Below are 22,749 nucleotides of genomic sequence, written 5' to 3' on the forward strand. Positions count from 1 at the left end.
GAGGGAGGAGGCTGACATATAAGGTCACAGTTTTGTTAAAAGTATGGCATGAGAAATGAATAGCACATCCATGTAACCAACTGGCTTTTGTAACTCCAAACAAATAATGTTTTCCCCCAAAGGGACTGAACTTTGTGACCTTTCACAAGTCTATCTGCATAAGGGACATTTCAAGGTTATGTTTTATTGGAAACTTCCAAGAAATATGATCTGCTTTCTGACCCCTCTTTCCCAGGCTTCCCCTTTGGCCATTCCTTACTGCATTTAATAGAGACAAGACATCAGAAAGCTTTCTCCTCCAGAGATCATGTTCCAAACATGCCTCCCTGGGATATCATCTTTTCACTTAGTTTATGTGGTTCCCAGGGCAGAGTGGGGAAGAAGTTCCTTTATATCCATTCCCTGTAGAAGGAGACATGATAGGTCATATATCGCACACCTAGAAATGTTATGCCTAGAATAAAGTCCCTCAACATCACATCCTTAGTTTAGATTATTGGTAATCACATGCAACAAGGGTGGTATGCTTTTTTCCAGTGATTTTTGGAAAGTTTTGATTAACAGAAGTGTGCCGTTATCCGTTGTGCAATTAACTGGCTTCTACTGTACTTGACATAGGAGACTATCCCTTTCATACATCATGCAAGTCTTTGTCAGAAAATTTACTAGCGAAAGTTATGGCTAGTCTGAAACTCACCTCAATTAAGTTATCATAATATTTTATAACGGTTTTTGAGAGTACTCTGTTGTAGTCCCACAAAAAATGTTACAACTTGCAGGTTGTATATGAAAGGACATTTTCTAGTGACAGCCTCTCCCCATGTTGCACCCCATTTTGTCTGCCCCAGGCCAACTCCATCCTGGGCAGAGCCAGTGCAAATGTTTATTGACATGGCTTCTGGCCTGTGTTCAGCAGGCTCCATTACACAATCATTAATCTAATTAACGCACGCATGCATTACCCAGAGTGAGGTTTGTAGGCGTTCCCTGTAGAAGACATCCCATCAGATGAAATAATGATAGTGGAAATTAGTATAGAGTATTGCTATCATCTAGGGTCTACTCACAAGATGTGATCCACATACAAGATATAAAAGCCTGCTACTACAGGCTGAGGCAGAAGTGCAGCACCTGTGGTCTTTCCTACTGGTTGGAGATAGAAACTGTATTTGTTTGTTTGTCCTGTCTTGCAGGGAAAGAGAAAGAGGCAACTCATGTCTTGCAGGGAAAGAGAAAGAGGCAACTTCTGTCCTTGACGTCTCAGAGTTATGCCTGTCAACAACATTGTGACAGCATGTTGTCTGGGAGTTGGAATGGGAAAGGGAAGCGAAGGGCTTGCCAGGCATGTAGGGGTTGCACCGGCACAGGCTGCAAGTTTGGGATGTTTGAGCCATTTTGTGTCTCAGGAAGGCACTCTGGGAAAAGGTCGCCCATGGGCTCTGGGGTCAGACTGCTCTGCACTTGTCAAAATAACTGGTGTTTAGGTGGTGGTAAGGAGAAATCAGAGGGCAGTGTGCTTTTCAGACTGGGCTCAACTGGTGTCTCCATCATTTTGGACTTCAGTTTTGTCTGGCTGATTCAGAGTGGAGAGTTAAAAACCTATTGACCAAGAATGGGGAAGACTGAATGTGGTAGAAAAGGGACAGTGAGTCTTACCATTGTTGTCCAAGAGGTTGGTAGTATTTGGTTGGCTGGAATGATTGTTTTACCACGTTTTTTAGCCTACATGCTTGTCCTGTCATATTTTGATACTGTTTTTTGTCAGCAACAAGGATTGTTTGCCTTAATTTCATGCTTGTTCTTGAACTTTGGCCAACAGGTATACAATTATACTGCAGAAATCAATAATTCTTTAGTACAGTGGATCAATGTTCCATCTCCCTATTTCACAGAGGGCAGGTTTCATTATGAAACTTTGTCCCTATCTGTATTAACCTTAATGTTTTCAATACCTGAACCCAAATTTGTATTGAACACTTACCATTCTGAATTGTGGGAAAGCCAAGAGAATTTTAAAACTCTTGCTAACTTTATGAAGGTAATCATCATGAATCGTCTTGCTTACTTTATGAAGGTAATATGACACGAAATTGAGGAAACCAATGTTTTTCCACTGACATGTTTAACTTCACTGCAACAAATTAAGTTACACTAATTTTCCGAACCGTCTTGCTAAATTTGACATGATCAGCATATTATTGTTGACTGTTGAATAAAATTCTAGGAGGAAGTCCACAGATCTTCTTACTCAGGAAACTGACGTCACATGCCCTAAGCAACAGTTTGATCGTTGCTGCGCATAGAAACTGTGGAATGTTGGAATGTTTTGAGATAAAGAGAAGCGCCCGAATGTTTGATGTCCAATCCTAACCCATAGTGCTACTTAAATCCTCTCCAGTTCTCTGCAAACCTGCATCTTCTTCTTTCTTGGCATGCTTGAGTCTTGCAGAGTAGTTCTACACACATGCTGTAGACAATGTCGGGACCATGACAGTGGAAGGAATGATGATAAAGCAGTTAAATCTATATTCTGCACATAAGATCTTTCCACTGGCTGAAGCACTGTCCATGTGTGAACAAATCTTTTCACTAGCCTTCTGGAAATGCCCCTTCGGCTGGGTGAAAGGTTAAGTAAAACCCAAATAGCAAGGGTCAGATTTTACAAATAACTTGTGATGAAGCCTCTATTATGATGTCAAGAGGAGAGTATTGTGCCATGAAGTGAACTAATGATATGCCAGCGTGTTTTCTACCTAACTGTCATCCGCACAAGATGGCCAAAGAAATCAGTGGGGCAGAGAAATATTGGTAGGATTTGTAGAGGTCAAACTGTGGGCACTGAAGGAGAAGAGAGAAAGTTTTCTGAATCTGTTCATACCAGTCTGGTTGGGAGATTACCAACCCAGGTGTTGTGAGGCATTTTCTACATTTCTTTTGAAATACACAAACAGTGTTGAAATTAGCGTGCAAACTTTAAGACCTCAATTTTAAGACATTAAGGACTGTAAATGTTAAAAATAAATGCTTGCTATCTTCACCCACCAGATGTTTCCATGCTCGTCCTCTCCATGGCTTTTGCATTTTACTACAGAAAATTACTTGTCATAAGCAGTTTTTATTGCCAGTGCTTAATGCTCCCTTAGTGTTGTATCTGAAACCTGTGAAAGTATTAAAGACCGAATCATGCCACATAAGTCAATGGGGGAGGATGGCTACAAGGTTATACTGACTTTAGGAGGACATAGTTAATGCAGATGATGCTATTAGAAGAGTGATTATTGATATAGCTGTTGGCCATAATCAAATCTATGTCATATATCATTGTGTTTTTATTGTATTACAAAGATAATCTTTACTCAAGAGTCGTACTAAAGCGCTAGGAGTGAAAGTTACGAGGCAAGAGAGATGCAACACAAAATACTGATTACATTATGCCAGGAAGAAGGTAGAACTTTTGAAATTGTTAGAGCAATGAAGTGACATCTAGACTGAGCTATAACCATATTCGAAATACTGGTAAACAAAGATTATGTGTATCACTGAGAAGGATACAGGAGCAATGTGGATTTACTGTATTGACTTACTTATCCTATCCTGGTCGTCTGTGTGTTTAGGTCTTGTCTGACATGTCTGAAAATAAAACAGGCTCCAGTTATATAAGGACAGCTTGAACTTCATAATTTCTCCAACTACAGGGAATATTGAAACATTTCATGGCTCCCTTGTTTTCCTGACAGACAACCATGTCAATGAAAAGCCAGAAAATATTTGCCTGGTATCCAGCCGTAATATAGCTCCCGTGTCTCTTCTCTCCTCTTTGCAATAGCCTGGTATCCAGCCGTAATATAACTCCCGAGTCTCTTCTCTCCTCTTTGCAACTAATTAATTAATATTACGGCTGGATACCAGGCTAAGAAAATATGACAATACTCTCTTGCAACATTTGCTTGACCATGGTCTAACATTGTCATAGGACTCTATCATTTGTCTATAGGGATCATCTGACACTGGTTGACACAGGGGGTCTGGCATAGCCATGTGTATTAAATGGATATTAATGTGTTATTGATTAGGGGCTTGTTCTGGCCAATTTGATCACAAAAACATTCACTCCTTCTTGTTTGAGTAAGCAAAACCACCACATGCAGACACCATTGGGGGGAGCTTCCCTGCAGAAGACTTGTGTATACTTGAGTTTTGTTTGGTCTTTGTGTAAGAGTTAACATCCATTGGCATAATACCGGTCGGTTTACTGCAGTTTCTCAAGCAATGCTAATTTGGCAAATGATCAACGCATCATTTTCTCCAGTTACATGTTGCTGTTACAGCTTACCGTTGCCACTTCTTCTGTGTAAATTATTTTGTCTCTCTGGTGCTGTTAAAAACATAATATCGTAATTGGAACACACCGCGGAATTGCACGGAGAACGGGCGCGTGGTTGGAAGGGGGTGCACTATACCGGTCGAACGAAACACGGCACAATTAACTGCCGCTATGTACCTTTATTCATCCTCTGTTGTTCCTTTCTTTCCTGTTAGTAGTTGCACAAAACAAAAATCTGCATGAGCATACAAAGAGTCATGAGAAAATGGGCGTATACTGACAAGAATTTTCATTTAATTTTGGTCCGTCACAACCGCTATGACGTAAAACTTTACTGCTGGCCGTAGCATTAAAAATGGCGGGAAAATGGCGGCGTACGTTCAATTTGACCCATTCAGCCGTAGATCCGGGCTATTATGCAACGGTTCCTCACACTTTTACACGAGTTGTAGGTCACCAAAAGAAATTCAAGATTGCTGTTGAATCATGCTCGTCTTGTGCCGTGAGCAGATTATTATCTACAAATCTGGCGATGAACGTGACAGTGTGTTTGTCCCACGACGAGCTCGCCTGCCCCGAAAATGACCTGAAAACTTTTGGTCTTGTTGTCTTCGAATGCATTGTTATCGATGCTTTGTAAATTATGTATTGGACACCTAGATGTCTGAAGTATGCATACCTCAGAAATAACTATTGTTGCATGTGTAGATCTCTTTAAGTTCCACTATTTTTAATCGACCGGTATAAGGCTTGTGACCGGTATTATGCCAATGCATGTTATATAAACAAACATTTTTCCCTTATTGTGTGAAAGTTGTGTTCAGATTTAAAGGAATTTGAATAAACTTATAAAGGGACCAGAAATGCTAACAAAATTCTTTCCTCTGTTTTTGAGAGAAAGTGTTCATAGTTTGAATTAGTACAGGTACTTACTTCAGAGTGAAAGTAATTAGATCACAGACAGGATACAAATTTATGGGCATTTACAAGCATAATGATGACCTAGCCAGAGGTCAGTATGAATAATTAAAGTCTGGGTACCCTCTGGCCTATGTCAGATGTTAGGGTCTAGAACTGGATAAAGCTCAGGCCTTCATTCTGTTACAGAGTTCCCAGTTCACTCTTGAAGCTGTTTGAAATTTGGATGTATGACAGGAAATTATGACAAGAAACAAAGGCCTTTCATAGCAACTTGAACTATATGAATCTGAATATTAACCATAAGTGACAGGACTTAAAAGAACTGAACAAGGTTTTAGTTTTCTACAGCAAAGAAATTGGACTTTTGAAATTGTGCTCTCCCCACTCCATTAAGATCTATACTCACAAGAACCTCTAGTTAAGGGATAGTTAGGTCGACAGGCATGTTATACTTTGCTGTTTGTGGCCAGGCTTATTGCATTGGACCAGTTGACATGTTTTGAGTGAATCACAGGAAAGGGTAGACAGGGTGGTGCTGATGCTGCAAATTGTAGGACAAGTTCGATGATTGGTAGCATCTGGTTTGCAATGCCACTAATCACTTCATTTTCAAGGATATCATGTGGGTGACTGGGTCTGTGCCATCATCTTCATTGTTATCATGGTTGTAACTGGGACCATACCATCTCCAATTATGTCATGAGGGTGACTGGGACAGCACCATCTTGTTTGTATTGCATACTTGGTGCAGTGTAATTAAGGATATAAAGATGGTTGTTGGGAATACTAAAGCGAGCATCCTCAGACTGAAGAAGCATGGAACTTTTTCCTAAGCTAGTGGTGCAATGTGGTGTCACTATGGCTAGCATATTTTTATCCTAGCACACTGTGTCATATACTCTTTAAGCATGTTTGATGCATAAGCTCCCTTATTCATAAGGGCTGTCAGCTTTACATCCCCATCTGAAAGGACTCTTTCCAGTTATGCCCAGACTAGGACTGAACCATTGCCAAAAAGATCAGTGAGGAACTGGGGCTGTACTGTGTTCTATCTGTATCTGTATCAACATATCCGCTATAACTGCCCTTTCCGCATAAGATAATAGCTTTGTTGGGATGCAGCACAGCAGCAGCTTTTTATATTCCACTGAAAGACCTAACCTCGCACATCCAACAACAGTCTAATGAGGATGCTCCTACAGTACTTGTTGGCAATGAGTTCTGCTATTCTAGTTTCTACAGTTTTAGGGGAAAAATGAATCTTTGAACACCGCAATTCTGGGTTGATACTTGAAGGTATTATCATTCTTGTCCTTTTCTGAGCCGGTATTAGATACTCACTAGTTGGCACGTCCACCATGTCGAATGATATCGTGGGTGTTGCTGACAGTGATGAGCACTAGCCCAACATTGTATGGAGTTAAGTGAGGACATGATGACAGCAGACATACCTTTTTGTTTGACTGATCATCTGTGAAGCCTCTGCCTGTCCCTTATTGGCATATTGCCAATAGGGTATTGTTGTAGAGAGTTTCAGATATTTGCCCTGAAGAGTTTTGCTTGACACAGTAGGATACTGTTGCATGGTGCTGAGATGTTTACCACTGACTGTAGTTGGTCTTCATTATTCAAAGCTCTGTAACGTTGCTGTAAGTTGATGTAAGTGAGTAAGCCGTTAACAGAAAGTGAAGGCCATCTCGAACCAGATAAGCTCATTGAAGAGCTACTCCTCCACTGGTCGTGACAGAGAATGCAGATGCTATGTACAGTACTTGCAGCTTTATTGTACAAGGAAAATTTCCCTAGCTCCTTTCCAAGAGCACAATCAACAGCGGACCATGGCTTAGCGTCTAATCCTAAGGAATGTAACCCTTTCCAAGAGCGTGAATGTCAGTTGAGCGACACCGCCTGAAAGCAATGTCCCAGGTTGAAATCGCATTCCCTTCCCCAACTCAACACAAAGTAGGGAAGCATTCAATTACATGAATTACAAGCAAATGAACATATTATATCTGTTGCATAAACTTGTATTGTCAACATGAATGTTATAAAAATGCAAAATGCAAAATATGTCATTCTTGTGCAGTTTGTGCCACACCTTTTTTATTATTTTGCTTTTTATAATCAAATTTTACATTTCATTTTCCTTCTCTGTTACAATGTTAGTATACACAGATATACCAATGTTTTGCTTTGCTTGCAATCAGCCTTAGGTATGGTGTTGCAAAATAGGCATTATTATTATCATTACTATTGTTTTGAAATGTTGCGCTCTTTGGCCTTTAGATACGAGTCAAATCCAGATTGACCCCTGCATTGATTTGCATTTACTTGCAGGTGTATTCTTCAATGTTGACAGGATCAAGCTGGCCAGAACCAGACCATTACCAACTTGATAGTGATCAATAATTTATCACAACAGATCCAGCCTACAACCAGATTATAGCATTCCAGCCAGAAACCTAACCTCTGCTGTAATCATTGAATGGAGAATCAAACATTAATTCCCTGGGTCATGCCAGTTGTGGTAGATTTGTTGTTACTGAACGTGACCACATCGGAATATATGGGGGAAGAACGCTGCAGGTCACTGGCAGTGCTGTATCAAAGCAGTAACGATATCATCATAATGGTAGCCTGAATATTTCATGAGATTCTTTTGAGCATGGAATTGGTTTATGACTTGGGAACAAGGGGGAGGGAGTTTCTGTCAGGGCCATGGAAACAATTCATTAAGGGGTTGTGCATATTAATTTTGTATCAGTTTAATCAGAGTCACAAGATTTGCAATATACGATAGATCATCAGTTATTAAATACAATGATGGTATGCAGGATTTTGTGCTTGTATATGTATATATGAGGATATATTGTAAAATCTATTTCAAGATCCAAGATAAAAGATAAGTTTATTGGAAAATGCTGTATCCTACTGAATTAGAATTAATGCCAATGATTAAAATCATTCATGATTGTCGACGCAATATAGGTAGGATATCATACATATGATCTGATCTGACATTTGGAATCATAGAACTATTCCTTTTTAGATCAATGCTGTAGTATTTTCTATTGCTTGCCTCCCTGATGATAAGACTACTGTTGGCTAGTGGGTACAAGCTACGGTAATATTTCACTGCTGTAATGTTCTTTCTTTATAACTTGCCCATCTTAGCACATCATTTGATTACTTATCTTGGCTTATGATACTATGAGAGTCCTTGAGTTTTAAATGGATAGTCCCTACTTCCCTGGAATTGTGTTCACTGCTTTCCTCTCAGTGTACATCATGGACAGTCCCCTCTTTATGCTGCCCCAATGTGTGCTTGTCAAATGTTCAAAGCCGCCCACCAATCTGCTGCCTAGCGCCTCTGAAACAAGATTTAGCCCTTGGTTTCTACTGAACCTTTGCAAAGGCAAGACTGGTATGATAATCTCAAAAGCTCTGATGGCAGTGAGTTGATATAAACAGGTAGTATTTTTGGTGTCGTGATCAACTTGTGATTTAGATAAACTGTGATTTATTAAAGGAAAGGCTTATGGTACATGTCTTTACAAATGTAAATGGCTGTATCATCTTGCATTGGGATGTGGATGTTCCAGGTACATTTTGTATGCAATGAAAGATTAAATGGTAACAAGAAAAATGGATGCATAGAAAGATGTATGTCTTTTTCAAAAACATGTTAAACCTTGCAGGTAATTAGCTAATGATCTACTTTATTATTTCTTTAAAATTATTTCCATCTTGTTGTAATCCTTAGCTATAAGTTATAGGATTGTAGCCCAGAAAATCCTATTGTATATGTACATGTATATGTATATGTATATGAGTTATTGACTGTCTTGTGCTGTAATCTGGACTTTCTATGACATTAGTAAATGGTGTGAGTTCCAGCTTTCAACTTTTTGGACAAGAGATTCAGAACCAAGCCTGCTCCTTAACAAGATGTCCTTCTTTATGAAGTCCCTGTATCTTAATTGCAACTAGAGTTCCACGAACACATACCTTTGCCAAATAAACCAGGTTTGTTATGTAGAATGATGTCTGCAGACAAATGCGTTACTCATTTCATTTTCTTGATAATTATATGCTTGGAGTTGGTTTATAAAATTTCGGCATTCATTATGCAAATTAGATCCCGAGTTACAACTAATTGATATCAAATTGTATCAAGCATTACTTAAGCTATCAGCATACCAAAAATCATGATGATCCTTTGATCCATTCTCTTTCAAAGTCTTTAAATACACCTCTTACTCTCTTCCCTCTTTCTCAGTTACATATGTGACAACTTTGATGAAAGTACTATAATGGAATGCAGTGGATTTATTAACTTTTCCTAATCAATTATGCAAATTACCTGTTTTTTTGCATAATAAGTATCACATTATATAAGTCTTCACTTGGGCTATCTACATGCCAAAAATCATGACGATCCGTCAACACGTTCATATTTTCTCATTAATTATGCAAATGAGGTCATCATTTGCATAATTGATATCTATCGACATTTCTCTCCTTCCCAGCTACATATGTGACAAGTTTGAAAGTCCTATCATGGAATGCAGTGGATTTATGAATTTTCCTCATTAATTATGCAAATTAGCTGTTGATTTGCATAATTAGTATACCATTATGTAAGTCATCACTCATTCTATCTACATACCAAAAATCATGACGATCCGTCAACACGTTGTAGAGTTATTCTCGTCCAAAGTTTGAAAGGAAACCGGCGCCTGCAGTTCCAAAAAAGCCGCTAGGGAGCCCAAACTCACAGCACTTACTCTCTGCCTCGAGGACTATCTACCACTCAAAAATCATGACCACAGCATGTCCAGAACACGAGATATAAAAAATTGAGTTTCCGCTGCAGTACCTTAGCAAGCCGCTAGGGGGCCCATTATCGAACTTGACCTTCGTTTTCCCGACCCCTACCCACCTACCAAATATCATCAGGATCCATCCAAGGCTTCTCGAGTTATGCTGTTAACAGACAGACACACACACAGACACACAGACTCACAAGCCTAAAACATAACCTTAGCCATTCTGGCAAAGGTAATTAAGCTTTTGGCACACTCAAATTGTCAATACATTTTTGTACTTGGATCTAGGAAATGTAGCACAAAGAATTCCCTCAATGTGCTGTTGAAAAGCTACAGGTTCTCTCATGCAGTGACAGCCCCCAGCTTACAATGAAGAGCTCAACAGTAACCTAATGGGAGATTTCTTTTACTCAACCAGTTAACTCTCAGAAATCTTACTCAGAGCTTCTAACTGGAGTGTTGCTTCTCGCTGCTGTATATTGCCGATTTAGGTGGTGCTTTTGCAGCAAGAACAGAATTCCAAACATTGCTAAGTTTGTATCCCCTGTTGTCCGGTTCATCACTTGGGTTATCTTTCTTATCCAAACCACATCTCTGATCCACTGAATACACCTGTTGTCAACACTAACAAGTGAGAGTTTACTGGTTGTGTTTAATGAAAACTCCAAGATCCCATGTTCTCCCAACCTGATAAAAATATATTCAGAACCTAATGGATGATTTTTCACTTGTTGCTACAGGTTTGCTGGGTGGGACAGACAGCAGTGAAGAGGGGTTGTGATGGCGGCCCTGAGTACGATGGACAGGCACATTCAGCAGACCAATGACAGGCTGCAGTGCATAAAACAGGTAAGAGGGCTTCTGTTTATTATTTACTATTTGTTGTTTATGGCTCATCACCTGTGGCAATGAAACTGTGTTTTTGGTACCATTGGTGTGTTGATTTAGGACAATTCAGCCCTTTATACCAACTCGACTCAGTCAACATGGCCCAACACCCTGGTCAACTCAACCAATTGCCCTGGTCAATTCAGCCAGGGTTATAAGATAAAGGTTAGGGTTAACGTATCAGCCCTAATTGGTATGATTAGCCGTTAGCCATGTTGGTAAAGGACCAAAGCATCCAACATCCTTGTTGATTGGTTTCTGAATGGTTATTTCTAGTCTTTAGTTATAACAATTGGAGTAAGTCTTGCATTACTGTGTAAGGGATTGAATGTTGTAGCCCCTAGTAGCCATCTCCAGAACTGCAGTTGATTGGGAACTAAATCATATTTGTGTTTTGTGATGACTAGTTGAAGATTGAGGTTGCCCATGTCAAATCAGAACTACAGAATATTACCGAAACTTAACTGTACATACAAGATTTGAAATTTAAAATTTTCGCTGTCTTTCTAACTTTCTTTTTTCCATCCAACCTCCCAGGACGTCCATCCTGGTTTGCCCCTTTGTTGCCTGTGCTGTAGCAGTAGTAGCACATTGGCACACATGTCATGATGTACATGTATAGAAAATTATTGTTGCAAGAGTGCACATGTACAGGTCCTGGTCACGATGGCTATTGTATTGCTTGTTTGTGCCCTTGACTGTCAAAAAAGCCCTACCACAAACCTTGTAGAATCATTGTCGTTCCTTTTGTGACCAGCTCTAGCAAAAAAGCATGCAGTAATCAAGCTTGAAAGCAATTTGATGGGTGTGTTTTATCCATGGTATCCTGATGTTGATGTTTAGAAACCTCAGCGGGTCTCTAATGGTGAGCAACAGGCAACCAAAGCTGTGTGGCAGCTTGATCTCACCTGTGATAATGGTTGGAAATGCACCTCCTTGTTAAATGGAATATGCATTGGGGACTTGGGGGGATTTGCAGGCTACTGGAGTGCCTGGGAGAAATGTCAGAGGTCAGCCTGCAATCACCCAAACTTATTTCACCAGAAGGAACGCTCGGATCCAATTCATTTCTAGAGATGCCCCAATGGCTTCACTTCACAGCCGACCTGCCCTTAGTTGTCTGTTGTTAGATTAGTCCGCTGGCACCTCGTGGCGCCAATTGGTGCCTGTTTTTCACTTCTCGGTGCCTGAAAAAATACTTAAGTTTTAAAAGTTCTATTACAGAAGTTATAACTTGAAACTGTAATGTGCTGGAGGGAAGAGAAAATGGTACCCATTATGAAAGGCTGTGAAAGCTATTGATATTTGTATCATAACATCATACAATGTAGATATCAGCACATTCAATACTTCCTTTACTAGGCTATGCACACTCCCTGCCTCAGTAGGTTTGTAAGATGTACTGATGTAGTAGGTACTAGGTAAACTTAATCCACTGGTATTGTTGGTCATTTGTGCAAAAGGGTCAAGTAAAATCAAACAGTAAGCCTCTTCTTGGGCCACAATCCCACATGTAATGTAAGTATAGTCTCTCTAAAATAGTTTCTGTGACCTTTACTTTTAAATGTTTTCAACATTGTCCATCGTAAAACTTTCTTTTTGTCCTTGACTTAGGTAAAAGGTAGGTAAAGGTAAAAGTAGTCCTAAACCTTTTTGAGGCCATAGTTGGAGTGTGCTGTTATATGTGTCTAAGGCACTGTATTGGAAGGTGGAGCCCGCACATCTTTTACTTCCCCAACTGAAGTCATCAGGGATTTATACAAATTTTTACTCCTGGGTGCATTGTGGAAAGTTGTGGGCTTTCCCAAGGACACAACAGGACATCTAATATGGAATGCTAAGAATCAAACCTGTCACCTCTTATCTGGTATCAGCTACTAGCCTAGTCACTCACTATTCCATGGCCACTCAATGTAGTGGTTCAGGCTAATTACAAATAGCAAAGGGAGATGGGGAATATTCTGCCAAACATTACCTTTCTAGTCTCTCATTGTGCTTGGGCAGATCCATAATAAAAAGCATCCTATGAGAGATGCCACATCCCAAGATTTTTTGAACTGCTACTTAGCACTTTTGTTGACAAGTGTACAATTTTAATTGCCTCTGACAGAAATTACAAATGTAGAATACTGATTAAGGTTTTTCAGAAACCCCCAGAAGGACTACCAGTGCCCTGGGGTAGATTTTACCATTTGTCACCATCTGGCTACCAGTGATTTAAATTCAAAGCAGTGTTGTCAGATCTGGGACATCCATTCTCAATTGATCCAATAAATATGGACTCTGATAAATGTGTGTTGTCTTGGGAAGAAGACTAACTTCCAAGCAGATGTAGATGAAAAGGCAACCTCCAAGCAGATTAATAGATGAAAAGGCAAAATCATAAGATATCTCAAGCTGCTGGTTCCCCAGAGCACATATCCTTCCTCTGTAAGAGCTTGAGAAACCTTACAATTTCACCTTTCTACATCAGTGTTGGGAGGTCATCTGCACCTAACAGAGGGATGATCTGAAGGATTAAAAGCATGCTTACTAGGTATCATAGAATCAACTGCAAAAAGGAAGCAATTAAGTACTGATAATCAGAATTTAAAAAAAATGTAGGATTAATTTAACATAGATTTGGTTCAGTAAGGACAATGAAATTGGAAGTCCAGGTGATATAAAACGGTCAGAAAATAAGTAAGGTTACATTGTGAAAGCAGGTGAAAGTATTCAACACTTTTACTAGTTAACATTGTTTTATAAATTGAACTGTAACTTTGAGCTAGGCTTCTCTCCCTAGTTAGGATGGACCTGTCTACCACCCTAGCTCAATGCAGATCTGTACTGCTCTGAAATACCTAACTGTGTTACACATAATGCATATTGAAGCTGTAAAATCCTTATGTTTTTTTTAGCTATGTAGACTTTATGTTTTAAAGTCTTTGTCAGTACCTTGAGTGGGGTAGATGCTAGAGGATTTTCTTAAGTGCTGCAATGATCTTTCAAGAAGGAATTGGTCAACCATAGCATATTTCAAACAGACTTTTATCTTTATGCTAACTGTGTTTATGCAAAATACCTTAGAAGCTGTAGATTGTACAAATAACAGATGGATTTGATTGTGTCATGGAAAAAATGCAGATCTCTTCCAGTCTTTCTTATTATTATATCAAATCAGGGCTGTCTCCAGGACCCATCCCTCTGCCCCAGATGGATGACAATATTGTTACCGTGACCACTCCAGTGAAGGCACAACGATCTGAACTTCGCAATATGAAAATACATTTTAGGAAGACCCCCACCCCCCCACACACAGACACACATATGTACACACATAAATATGGAAACAGTGTCACAGCCTTGCATTAAATCCATATCAATCACTGAAATGTTGGCATGTCCAGCAGGTGACTGTTGTAGCCAGTCATTTATTAAAACATCAGAGAAAAGAAGTTGTGTGCAGAAGACTTTACAGACAGACTTGTTGATTGCCTGCCCTGCTCTGATGGACACATCTATGTAGGAGTGAACAAAAGGTCCCTGTGTAACCCAGCCAGAAATGTTACTCTGTCATTCCTCTGCTGTAACTTTGAACTTCATTAATGGTTCACAGGTGGTGCTGGATGCTGATACATGTACATACAGTGTTGGCTGCAAATGCTGGGTGCACATACATGTACGATCTTTGTCAGATTTGTGCACCCACAATTGGAGCTGTTTTGGTCCAATATTTGTGCAGATTTAGTCTGATTTACATACCTACTAGTGTACACTAGTACATAGCATATGAATTATGATATTATTGACATTGAAGTGTCAGAAAAAATAGGCAACAATTGTTGAATTGTAGCTTAAGCAGGGATCTCAATTCTGCTGTTAACTACAACAGTGTTTACTCTGTGACTGGAGGATAACCTCCAGCAACAGAGTCTTGTTGAATTTAAGATGTTTCAGAATATGAAGATTAAAGCATGTTAGTGTATCTCAGGACAATGAAAGTCCTTTGACGAAAATTTAAACAACATTCATTACTTTCTTTCTTTCATCTACCTTGGGTGAACAACTCCTTAGAAGCAGCACACGGAAGACATGCATCCCCCCCCCACACACACACACTCTGTAGGTGGGTTTAAATTTTACACCTGCCCTGCTATCCAGCTGGTCCCTATCTGCTTGCCTCATGGAGACAGAATGTGCATTCACAACTAGCAGAGCAACAAAACCCAAATGTGCAGTCCGAAACCTTTCCATTGCTTTTGTACGGCCATGATTTGTTCATTATTCCACGCCAGAGTTGCTGTATACTTCCAGAATGTTAACTTCCCACAATGTGCTTTGCCACTGCTGGTAGGACTGGCAATAATTTTCCACCATTGATTCATCTCCTCCTGTAAGGTCAGAGGTGAGAAGCCAATAGCAAGTGGCCGGCATCACCTCTGGTAAATGGAAATTGAAATGGGATATTCATTTAGTTTGAATGCCCCTGGGTTTCCCAGGATTGGCTGGCTGGGATCACATGACCCCTGGGTGTCAGGGTTTGATGGGGAAGGTGAGGAGAGGTATTGAGCATTATCCAGGAAGACATGAGAGCACGGAGGTGATGCCATTTCCCTGGGCACACACATTACCATCCCCCCAATTACCGTATGGTGATGAGGATGGGCAGGAAAACGCCACCGTTCGTTATTTAGCTGGCATCCTGGTCTTTGTTGCAGGTCACCTGTGGCGACATGTGCAGTTAGGGAGTTACGCAGTCAGGGTGGTGATCAAACAGAGTTTGTATGAACCCGACAAAAAAAGGTTTTAAATATTTTGTAAAAGTTGCTTATGGAATACCTTTGAGAATATGAAATAAAAGACATTAACAAGGTTGCTAACAAATATCTTTGTAGTGGTTACATCTAATTCGGGTCTAAACTAAATATGCATGGACGAGAATTTAAAAAAATGGAATCTTAAAATCTTGTACTTCAAAAAGAAACCCTTGTTGAGGTATTTCTTTGATTATGTATGTTTCCCATTTCAATTCTCAATGAGTAATTACAGACTTACTAGCCACCATAGATCTGTTTGAGGATGACTGTCTCAAAAGGAAGTACATGATTTTGGAGGAAAAACCCTTGGTGGCCCGCTGCTTTCTGTTGCCCACCGCACTTGTAATGCCTAATGATTTTTAACTGCAGAAAAGGCGAGCTGGCGGAATAAATCTTTCAGCCTCAAACCAGGATGAATCACCTGGCTATTCCACAGTGCTGACACCAGGTCATCTTTAGTTAAGACTGATTGCGATACTTGGCATGTGTAGTTAACATTTTCTCCAAGAAAGTGCTGGTTTATGGAGGTAAAAATAAGGTTCCTGATAGAAATTACCTCGCGTATTGATTTTTGGGTTGGAAGATGTGGTAGTCAGATTTGGGCATCAATTTCGCAGTGGCTGATGAGATTTGTCCGCAGGTTGTGGGGAAGAGGAGTTTCAGCTCGCCGGTACTTTTAATGGCCAGTATAGACTTGCTGTGAAAGGAACACAGTTTTTATTTGCACGTTAGGTTTTTTTTTGTACCCGAACTCTGGAAAGACTGAATGAGGAAAGCTTGAAGTGAAATTTTTAACTTAAGGGATGGTCCAGGAAAAGCTGCAGAAAGTGTTATTCAAAACGTTAGTATAATTCTTTTTTTTTTCATTAGGTCTGCAGTCCATAGATTCCTTTCTGTTGTTTTCTGCCAATTTTTCTATAAAGAAATTATATTATTTAGTGTCTCAAACCAAATGTATGAATACTAATAAAAATTCATGATTAAACGTTTATTAAAGACGTCAATCAGAAATCCTCAGTGAGCTCTGTTGAAACCTGTATTGTCCATTTCAAGTTTTTTTCAATCTTTGAGATATTCAGGTTCCATTTTTTCATTTTTTAAACTGAGACATATAATTATATATTTATACAATGACAATAGGACTCCTGCTTTTCTTGCTTCACAGGTTTGTTTTTTATTCAGAGTTAGCCTAACAATCCCTGTGGAAGTTGGTAGTTGAGGATTTGAATGGACTTCTAATTTCCTCTTGGCAGTTACCAGTCCCTGGACCTGATCCTCTTCAGTGCACATAGGTCTAGAAACTCATACCTGGGCAAAATGTACCCCTGGGCCCTGGGCTTTCCCAATAACTGCTGCTGTGTGGTGGAAAGTATTGAACTGGAAGGACATGAGATCTGTTTGTGGCAGTGTGTCCACTGAGCTGGGAGACAGTATCGATAACTAGCAGCCAGCTGCATTTTCAGATGAAGTCCCCCCAAAGCCAACGTAGATTGAGTTGTTTATCACGCTGTGAACTCAAGATTGAAAATGGATACGGGTGTGAGGAGGAAGCCATGGATGGAATATAAATGGAGTTTTGGTACCAAGTGCCTGTGTGTTGGAATATTCTATTTGACTCCGTTACATCACATGTTTTATACCTGTTGACACCTTACTCGACCTTTGTGTAGATTCTCTGTGGATGGTGGTTAAACTGGGATTTGAACTCCAACCTGTTCTTGGTCCAGAAAAGGGATTGCTGACTACTACTTGGCAACTTAGGCACGAATCACCATAGTAGAAGTTTGACAGAGCCACATAGAACCATATTAAGCTTTTATTTCCCAAAGATCTGGTTATCTCAGTGCACCAAACATCTGATTTTCATCATATTTAACTCTGCAAGCATCAAGTAAATTGTAAGTTTGACATTTGTAGAGTGAATCTATGGGATATAGCTTCAAAGTCGTCTACTATTGTCAGTTTTAATTTCTCTGGGTACAAATTAGAACAGGAATGTTTGGGTAAGAGTCAGTTGCTACCAAGTTGTACCAAATGTCTGCCAAGTCTTGGGAAAGGTGGATCCATCTGCTGTCTCTGGTTTCACTGTTTTGTTTTTGTTGAAGTTTATTGAAACTGTGCCATCTGGCAAGGCTCTAGTGGCAGTGAACCTGGGAACCACCTAACACTGGTCTCTTTATATTCGGAATGTCAAACTAAATCTTATCCTTGTATTTCAACTTGCTGGTGTACAGTTAGATTTTATGTGGTTAATGGTAAAACATGATTACCTGAAATATTTTGGGATTCTTATTTCTGCTGGTACATATGTGTAATCAAACATGGATATTAGTTCAAATGCAATACAATCTCCACAACTGGATAAAAATGGAGATTTACTTCTGGAAATAAATCTCCACTTTCATCCAGTTGTAGAGATTGACTTGTATTTGAATATTGTTAACCTGAATGTCCAACCTTCATAAACTTACACAAATGTATAGATATTAGTTGCATTTTTTTTACATTGCCAGACCAGCTGCTTTTTTCCAATCATATGGTTTGGTTCTTCGAATAACACTATATGAATTTTCCTTAAACAAAAGATTTAGGTGAAATATATTACTCAGTTTTAGTTTCTGTTCTATAACAGTTGTTAGTATTTCTGAATTTGAATAACCATATTGCCAGAAGATAAGAATGGTGGTATTTGTCTACATGGACTCCTTAGGGTCTTAGAGTCTAATGATAGAATAATGCTACGAAAAATATCGTTGAAAAAGTAATGGGATCATCTTATGAATGACATTGATCCTATCTGCCGGCCTCTTCTGGCTAAATATACCTCAGTCTCAGTGGTGTGCCTGCCTTGTTCAGCAGGGTTGTGAAAGGATATCGGAATGCCTGTGAATACAATCAGGGAGCGTTTTCTCTCAGGTATTCTTAGCGTATTGTGGCGCATTCATGTCCTGTCTTCTGTAGCTTGAACAAATCCCAATGTGTTATTTCTCAGATCACAACAGGCAGGGTACCTGTAGCCCCAGGTACTCTAAGTATCAGCCACAGCATGATCAAATACTGAGGGAATACTATAGTAGACTGTAATGTGATGGCTCTTCAATATAACTTTGGACTAATGTTGTACCGCTTTAGGGTATGTAATACTGACTTCTGAAATTCAAGAACATTGCACTATTGAATTTCCAAAACTTGTGAAAATTACTGTTTCTAATATCAATGGTAGATATCATATAAAATGGACAAGCCCATGAAAACATTAAAGATAGGGAATAAAACTATTGCACATGACAAATAAAAATGTGGTGAGAAGCTTCCATCTCCCTTCAGTCATGCTGCTGCAGTTCCAAAGAGTTTCCCAAGAGGACTTGTTGGGGACTCAAAACGTCATCACGCTAGTGGAGACACTGATATTCATCCCGCATTTCTCTCTTTCTGCAGCAACTTTCGACGCCGCAGGGTTTTCAGAATGCAGCGCGAGAGCTGCTGGAATGGTGTGCCGACCCACGTGCATTCCAGAGACCCTTCGAACAGAGCCTGATTGGCTGTTTGACGGTAAGTCAGCCCTAGTGTGTATTTCCGCTCTGACTGTTTTTTATGGTCTTAAACTTGTATTAAGCTTAAAATTGGGCTAGGTAAGAAAAATGTGCACCTTTTATGACCTTAAATCCAATACAAAACAGTTTTTTCTTCATTCCATTGGAATGTTGTCTCCCAAATCTGACCTGTGAAATAATGATCATGACATTTGTAACTGAACTTATTCTCACTCGGGAGAGGCCCTCTTTGGCTTATCTACTAATACTATTCTCACTCTTCGGCCATCAGCGCCTTACCACATTGCTCAGAACAGAAAATCATGTATGTTTGACAGTCACTCAGATGTCAAAACTTTCCTACTTAATCCTGTCTTTAATGTGCTATTTATTTGATAGAGATCTTTTTTAAAAGCTCAAACCAAGTCCTCCCAAGATTGTCCATGTCTGTTGGCGTGGTAACAGTTCCAGGTCAGAGGTTACCTGTCCCTCCTCCTTTGTTCCTGTTTGGCCTGTCTGGTTGCCATGGTAATGGTGATGTATCAATCCCTGCTTGCGGAGTGACACTATTGTGTGTTGGTGTCTGGGTCCCTGTCATGTCCCGGCTTCCCATGCCTCTGCATGGCCCTGTGGTTGGGACACAAAAGATGTCCCCCACCCCATGCCGATGTGAAGAGCAGTTCCCTGGCAGGTCCCAGTCCTGTTAGGGCTCTGGTTTTCACTCTTCACGTTGGGAGAATGTGCACAGCCGCCATAGTAGGATATGTTGGGAAAAGGGCAATCAGATTATCCTCCATCAGGCATTCCTTAAAGAGGTATAGATAGTAGACTTTAGCAAAATAAGGTGACTGCTTGGCCAGAAGAGTCAGCCTGTGGGATGCGTAGCATTTCCAACTTGGAACTGTACAGGCAAAAGAAACCCTATCAATGGTGACCTAGCAAATTAGTTTCCTATAGCAAGCAGTGTTCGTCTTGTACAATCAGAACATGGGAGCAACTGATCTCTTCTTGTAGGAAAATTAGAGAACTTAACCAGTAAAATGCAGTAGTCATTGTGAGTTGGAAAAAACTAAAATTGAATTTATAGATCAAACTACAATGTAAATTTGACAACATCTTATGAGTCTAAAGCTATGTAGATCTGACCACAAAACATCAGATTTAAACTTAATGGTTGTCTCTTAAGGTTGTCCAGCACGATTATGTGATTGATGAGAATGATTATCACTGTTAACTGTAGCAGTTACTCATTAAAGGCCCATTGAAATCTAAGAAAGCATATAACAGGTGATAATGTTATATTGAATAAAATAATCATTGGCAACCTGAAATTTTACAGTGTTGCAACCATAGCTGAAACGTATTTCCAACCAGGGGACCCTTGGTCCTGCGACAGAAACTTGCTTGTTGGGATGAACAAGAATTTCACCCTGTCTGCCCATACAATCAAAACTTCATGATGTGTGATTAATAAAACATATTTTTCTATACTTCAAATGAAAATGACATATTAACAACAAAAATCAACAACATGTTCAACAGGGAATGAGGGATGTAAAAAGAATCAAAGATAGAGACAGCCCCTTTCTATCCCAGACTTTCTGTGGCACTGTTCCCCACCCAAGTTACTCACACCATCTATGTGGGGAAACACTGTATACTCACCTGGCCCTCTAACAGCACTTCAAACAACTCATGCATGCAATTGGCAAAATAATTGGTGCAGGGATAAAAAGGACAGGGTATCTCCGCACTCCTCCTCCCCACTTTGTAGGGGAGGTAGAGGAGGCCCTTTGGAAAGTAATACTGGTCGTTCATAGCGACACCATGGCACAGCCAAAACATACGCAAAATATGCAACTCTACCCCCAACAACTCCCATGAACCTGTTCTGTATCAATCTACACACTTTTGTATCTAGCATTTTGTGGAGAGAAAAGGTTCAGACAGTTTGTCAATTTCTTTGTCGTTTGTCGAGATATTGTTTTGTAAGCTAGCACAATGATAGATTGTATGAAACTGTTCTGTATCAATCTGCACACCATTTAACCTCCTCCTTCCTGATGTAGCCTTTTGGTAAAGCTCAGGGGGAACTTGAACTGTTGTAGCAGAACAAAAAGAAAGGTGGCAAGCAATTTTTTTGTTTCTTTCAGTTTGCATTATGTGAATGTTCAGAATTGAAACATGACATGTATGCTGTGGTTAGTGTATGTCCTTGGTGTAAAGCTATGTTTCCAAAGTTGTTCAGATTGATCACAGTACACTGTACTGTTGGAAAGTTTTGCCATGTGAATATAGATTTGCTGGCAGTCATTGTTGGATCACTACACATGGCCAACAACAGTGCCACAGATTCCAACTCATACTAGGGGACCATTAAGTTTCATATTATTAGAGAGATTAAACAATATTCCAGGTGACTCTGAATTTGGTCACAGCAAATTGGATCAGATAGCTGAAGAAGACTGAACAAGTCTGTCAAAAAATCCCAATCTTTGAATTAGAGAACAGTTTACTTCTTCATAATTAACAATTGTTTTGCCAATAAAAAAAGAAGAAACTTGTTGTTGTTCCATAGCATATTTTACAGATGGCAACATTTTTTAAGCTCCAACTTGTGGTTTGAGACTTGTTTGTGTTGTTAATATTGAAAAAGTTTTAAAATCCAATGTCAATGATATTAAGATGCCTGAAATCTAGAAAAATGCATGAATGTGAGTCCATATTTTCTAATCATGCTAGCAGCAGGTGCTTTTGAAAAAGGTCACTCTTACCTAAAGACTTTGTGAGATGATATGGTCTCACATAGTTTAAACCAGGAATAGTTCTGAAAGTCATATGCTCTTTTCATTCAACACTGTCATTAGAATGGTTGTGATTCCCAGTGTCATCCACTACCATGGTTGAAGCTCCACAGTTATCTAGGTTCCTGCTGTCAGGAGGAATGAATAGGTTTGTCCTGCATTGTCGTTACATTAATCTCTGATTTTTCAGTAGCAAAGACTGTTGTCTTCCTCTTATCTGCACCAGACAACATTGGGTAGTTAGTATTTGGGTCAGGTGTACAAAGGGATCTGGGTTATGTCAATAGGAGAGCTTCATTGGTAAACAGGTTTGATTGACAGTTGCACCTGCCTATCATATCACTGTCACCTCCTGGTCATGTGATCACATCATTCCCAGCATGCCTTGGTGGTGTGACAGAAAAGTTGGGTTGTTCAACTAGTTAGGCAGAACATTGCATATGGCAAGAAGTCTAATATGTATAGAGATAGGTAAGGTGGGGTGGTACTGGGACACATGGACAAACATGGCAACATTATATTGTGCGATGGAGTAAAGCAGATTTACTTTTGCACTTTCAACACCACTGCTGCTTCTGTTTTGATTCTATGACGCTGCAATGAAAATTGACAAGAACAGGATGGATAATGATTGGACTTCTTGAGGAATGG

General features: G+C 39.7%; 1 protein-coding gene across 1 annotated transcript in view; it reads left to right on the forward strand.

Moving 5' to 3' along the window:
* LOC118410962 (zinc finger MIZ domain-containing protein 1-like) overlaps window positions 1–22,749 on the forward strand; it is a gene marked incomplete in the record, with an annotated part of 128,490 nt that overhangs the window by 43,190 nt on the left and 62,551 nt on the right. The window contains 2 exon segments of the mRNA XM_035812944.1: window positions 10,815–10,923; window positions 19,200–19,313. Of these exon segments, the coding sequence (XP_035668837.1) occupies window positions 10,855–10,923; window positions 19,200–19,313 (183 nt within the window).

The sequence above is a fragment of the Branchiostoma floridae genome, chromosome 3 (assembly GCF_000003815.2).
Source record: "Branchiostoma floridae strain S238N-H82 chromosome 3, Bfl_VNyyK, whole genome shotgun sequence".
NCBI classification, from domain to species: domain Eukaryota; kingdom Metazoa; phylum Chordata; class Leptocardii; order Amphioxiformes; family Branchiostomatidae; genus Branchiostoma; species Branchiostoma floridae.